This window comes from Chiloscyllium plagiosum, chromosome 7 (assembly GCF_004010195.1).
Source record: "Chiloscyllium plagiosum isolate BGI_BamShark_2017 chromosome 7, ASM401019v2, whole genome shotgun sequence".
NCBI classification, from domain to species: Eukaryota; Metazoa; Chordata; class Chondrichthyes; order Orectolobiformes; family Hemiscylliidae; genus Chiloscyllium; species Chiloscyllium plagiosum.
This window is the reverse complement of record NC_057716.1, coordinates 104,835,309-104,839,983: the sequence shown is the minus strand read 5'-3', so window position 1 is coordinate 104,839,983 and position 4,675 is coordinate 104,835,309. Positions and strand designations below refer to the sequence as shown.

The window sequence follows — 4,675 nt, the reverse complement described above, 5'->3', positions numbered from 1 at the left end:
CAGTCATCAATCAAAAAAAGGGGCAACTTAAACTTGGAGTAAAGGTACAATGCTTTTTTATTTTTATTCCCCACTGCAAAGGGAGGTCCGACCACACCTTATTCCCAGTTTAACATGGATCCCTGAAGGAGTCAATGATTCACTTAAAGTTGCAACCTTCAGGGACAACTTTAAACGGGGACAACCTGGGAAATAGCGCACTGGCCAGTGGAGAGAGAGTACTCGCGGTGCAGCAATGCGCTGGGCAGGGGCAGGGGCAGAGCCCTCCTGCTCAGCGATTCTGGAACAGATACTTCAGAGCAGTCCAACAGTAACAGGAAAGCCGATGCACTGTTGGTGGGAGCTGGCTGCTGTGTTTTTGCGTTAGCCTTAAACACATCCGACGGGCAGGTGAGCCCACATTCTCGCTGTGCTGCGGCTGCAGTGGCCTCAGCAGAACAGATTTCGGGACCAACTTGCACTGGCCCCTCGTGAATGAGGAGCAAACACAAGTAGAAAAGGGAATCAGAGTGGGCTACAAGTGGTGTTACCAAAAAATAAAATAATAGGGACACCTCTCTCCTGCAGGGAGAGGAGAGCAGTTTTGAAAGCGCACGGTGTCTTTTCTTTTAAAAAAAAAGAGGAACACTTGGGATTACGCAGCTCAGCAGAGGTTAGAACAAAGAGTCAACCCCAACTTTCAAAACAAAAACCAGATTCAATTCTACAAGCAGCAAACATTTGCGATATTGGAGAGAAAAAAAAAAGAGGGACAGCAAATGGGATGATCAAACAGCAGTCAGTCTCGGCTTCGACATTTCAGAACAGTGTCCAATTGAGTTGTTCTCTTTTAAAAGAAATATTCATTGACGGGACAAATCTCTGGCTCGGCCAGCAGTTGTTGGCCACCCCTGTTAGCACCGATTCCACCACACGACTGTGGGTCTGGAGTCACATGCAGGCCAGACCAGGTGAGAATGGTAGGTTCCTTCTCTCGACGGGACGTCAGTGAACCAGATTGGGTTTTCCGACAAGCCATCCATGGTTAAGAATGGGAGTTTCACCATCTGCCATGGCAGGATTTCAACCCTGACCCCAAGGACATTACCGAGGCCTCTGGATGAATCAGAGAACATCTCCGGGACACCCGCACCAATCAGCCCCACCGCCCCGTGGCCCAACATTTCAACTCCCTCTCCCACTCTGCAGGTCCTGGGCCTCCTTCACTGTCACTTACTCACCAGCCGACGCCTGGAAGAAGAACGCCTCAGCTTCCACCTCATGACCCTTCAACCCCAGGGCATCAATGTAGACTTCACCAGTTTCCTCATTTCCTCTTGCCCCACCATCCCCCTTACCTCAGTTCCAACCTTCCAGCTCAGCCTGAACTATAACCTTTACCCCCCCCACTTCCATCCACCTATTGTACTCTTTGCTACCTTCTCCCCAGCCCAGTCCCCTCCCACTTAATCTCTCCACCCTGGGGGCTCCCTGCCTCTATTCCTGATGAAGGGCCTTTGCCCAAAATATCGGGTCTCCTGCTCCTCGGATGCTGCCTGACCTGCTGTGCTTTTCCAGCGCCGCTCTAATCTGGTCTCTGGATTAAGAGTCTCGTGATAACACCAGCAAGCCGCCCCCTCCCCAGTAAAGCAAATACAACAAGTGCGTGGAAATGGAGCTCAGGCAGTTCTCCGAAAGCCCAGATGGGAGGAGGCGCATGGCCTTGCTTCGGGGTTAGAGGGGGACCCCCCTCCCGCACTCCAGGGGAATTAAAAGTTACATACGGTACAGCCCACACCCCTCGGCGGTTTATACTCACCACTCCCCCTTTGTCGCCCTCCATGAACTGGACAATTTGACAGGATGACTTCTCCCAGAGGAAGATGTGGCCGCAGTCACTGCCGCTCACGACAAACTCGCTCTTGGGGCCGTAGAAATTCACTCCTTTAACTGCAAAAAAAAAAAAAGGAGAAAGAAAGATAGCGGGTGGAGATCCGCCCACATCAGAGTAGCCACCCACCACAAAATCAACACCCAGGACGGGGCAAAGGAGAACGCGAGGTGCCAGCGGCTGACCTGTAGCGTTATTGCGGTGCCCCTTGTAACGCTTGACGTAATCAGCACCGTCGCTGTGGGAAGAGTTGAAGAGGTAGATGTCCTCGTCGTTGTAGCTTGCTAATAGGTCTGAGGAGCAGAGAAAAAGTTTTTAAAAGCAAAAAGTGATGAAATGCCTCCTCCCTCCTGACTGAAGCCCCACGCGGTCAGACCGTCCCAGCGCTCTCACCAGAGCCATCGTGGCTGTAGACCAAACACGTGATGTTGGCTTTTGATTCACTGTTGATCTGCCAGAAGGGGAAGAAGAGAGAGAGAGAGAGAGAGATAAAGGAGATAGTTAGTGACACTGGGGACAGTGGCGCTCTCATACCACACAACAGACTGACAGACAAGGAGATAGGGGTTCCACGCCGTTCTCTTACAAGGTGATGAGGGCAGAACTTCTTCAGCACGCCGTTGTTCTCATTCTCATTTATCTTGCGCTGGTCATACACCCTGCAAGGGAAAGCCAGATGCACAAGCATTAGGGCAGATGTGTTGTGCAGAGGGCATCAGGAGTCTGCCAACAAACACACACACAAACGGATTACAAATGTTTAAAAAAAAAGGAGTATGCAAACATGATCGGCTGGAAGTTGAGAAAATGTGAACTGGTCCACCTTAGCAGGAAGAATTTTTAAAAAGCAGCAAAAACACATTTGGTTTAAAATGGAGAGACAGCCGAGCTCAAGTACAGAGCGGCCTGCTGTGTTAATCTCAACATTAACAGCAACTAAACAAAGGGAGTTTTAAACAGAACAACTGTTTGCTCTGAGACAAACTAATATTAAACAACACGCACCTTTTGGAAGTGCAGCAGAGGCCTTCGTTGAAGTGTTGCGTACAGTTTAAACCTCCCTTTGCAAATGGTGCCAGTGTGCTGGCACAGTTCAGGGAGGGGCGGGCAGAGGAAGACCAGGAATGAGGGAGCTGTTTTACAGAGGCCAAAGGTTGGACAGACTGGGTCAGTGTCTACTCGAATTCCAAAATTAGAGGCAATCTTACTGAAGCTGATCAAAAGGAGGCTTGCAGAGGGGGGGGGGGGGCATGACAATGCAGAAAGGGATTTCCTTCAGGTTTCCTACAAGGAACAGACAGTCTCAGAATTAAAGGGGGAGGAGATTGGAGGGGGGCGGGGGTCGTTATCAGACTGTGGATCACTGAATATATTCAAGGCGGAGTTAGACAAGGGAGCAGTGGATGCATGCTTTACAGGCAAAAGGTGGATAAATTCCTGATGGATAAGAGGGGCAAAACAGGTGACCAGGAAGAGGCAGGAATGTGGACTGGAGGCTGTCGTCCTGTTCAATGTTGGAGTGGCCTGGAAGGGCTAAGCAGCCAGCTCTTGCTCTGAAACTGTACAAGGGGTTATAGATCACTGCTCGGAGGGCAGGCTGTACCACACAACTCAAAAGAGAGATGACAAACCGCATGCAGGGCTGGTGCCTCTAACTCCTGACAGAAACAAGATGCCAGGCAGAGGTGGGAAGTGCAGATTGGAGTCAAGATTAGAGTGGCACTGGAAAAGCACAGCAGGTCAGGCAGCATCCAAGGAGCAGGAGAATCGACGTTTCGGGCAAAAAGCCCTTCATCAGGACTTTTAGATGCTGCCCAGTTTGCCAGTGACTCCTGGCTGCCGGAGAGGGGGGGGGGGGGCTGGAGGGGAGAAGAAACAGAGGGTCTCACCTGACAAACTGATCCCTCCCTCCAACAGCAAACTGGTGGGTGTTCGAGGGGTTCATGTAGATGGTGTACAGGCCAACTTTCTTGTCCTTCTCCTTGGTGATGACCAACTTCCTGGAAGGGGGAGGAGGACAGAAGAGAAGGTGCAAGGTCGCAGCTCAACAACCGCTTCTGTTAAACATCCCAAAGCACTCAGCCGTGGTGTGGTGACAGGGAGGGAGGCCCGTGAAGTGGGATCGCTGTGAAAAACAGCCAGAAATGGCAGTGCCAACTCAGCGCAGAAAGCTCCCGCAAGCAAACCGCAGAATGGCACAGATTGCTTGTATTTAGTGTTGGTGTTGGAAGATGAGCACTGATCCCCAGAACACTGGCCCAGGAACCCAGGTTTGATTTCACCCTTGGGTGACTGCGTGTGGAGTTTGCACAATATCCCCATTTCCTCTCAGTGCCCCAATTTTAAAAAGTCATAGCCCAGCACAGAAACAGACCCTTGGACTCCCACAGCCCAGAGATGTACAGGTTCAGTGGATTCCACATGGGATGTACAGGGAAAAGGTGGCTGGTGAGGGGGAAAGGGTTCAAAGTCTGGGTGGGATGCTCTTTGCAAGGCCGAATGGCCAGCTTCCACACGATTAAGGTGGATAAATCCCCAGGACCTGATCAGGTGTACCCAAGAACTCGGGTGGGAAACTAGAGAAGTGATTGCTGGGCCTCTTGCTGAGATATTTGTATCATCGATAGTCACAGGTGAGGTGCCAGAAGACTGGAGGTTGGCAAACGTGGTGCCACTGTTTAAGAAGGGTGGTAAAGACAAGCCAGGAACTATAGACCGGTGAGCCTGAACTCAGTGGTGGGCAAGTTGTTGGAGGGAATTCTGAGGGACAGGATGTACATGTATTTGGAAAGGCAAGGACTGATT

General features: G+C 51.0%; 2 protein-coding genes across 4 annotated transcripts in view; one reads left to right on the top strand and one right to left on the bottom strand.

Moving 5' to 3' along the window:
* Nucleotides 1–4,675, top strand: part of LOC122551953 (anion exchange protein 3-like) — a 257,659-nt gene that overhangs the window by 18,537 nt on the left and 234,447 nt on the right. The gene's annotated exons all lie outside the window — the stretch shown is intronic.
* Nucleotides 1,550–4,675, bottom strand: part of dcaf8 (DDB1 and CUL4 associated factor 8) — a 26,447-nt gene continuing 23,321 nt past the window's right edge. For all 3 annotated transcript variants that reach the window (XM_043694307.1, XM_043694310.1, XM_043694306.1), the window contains exons 8-12: nucleotides 3,760–3,870; nucleotides 2,457–2,529; nucleotides 2,264–2,321; nucleotides 2,056–2,163; nucleotides 1,550–1,929 (exon numbers count right to left, since the gene is read on the bottom strand). In XM_043694307.1, the coding sequence (XP_043550242.1) occupies nucleotides 1,565–1,929; nucleotides 2,056–2,163; nucleotides 2,264–2,321; nucleotides 2,457–2,529; nucleotides 3,760–3,870 (715 nt within the window). In that variant the 3' untranslated portion in view covers nucleotides 1,550–1,564. The remainder of the gene's footprint in view (nucleotides 1,930–2,055; nucleotides 2,164–2,263; nucleotides 2,322–2,456; nucleotides 2,530–3,759; nucleotides 3,871–4,675) is intronic.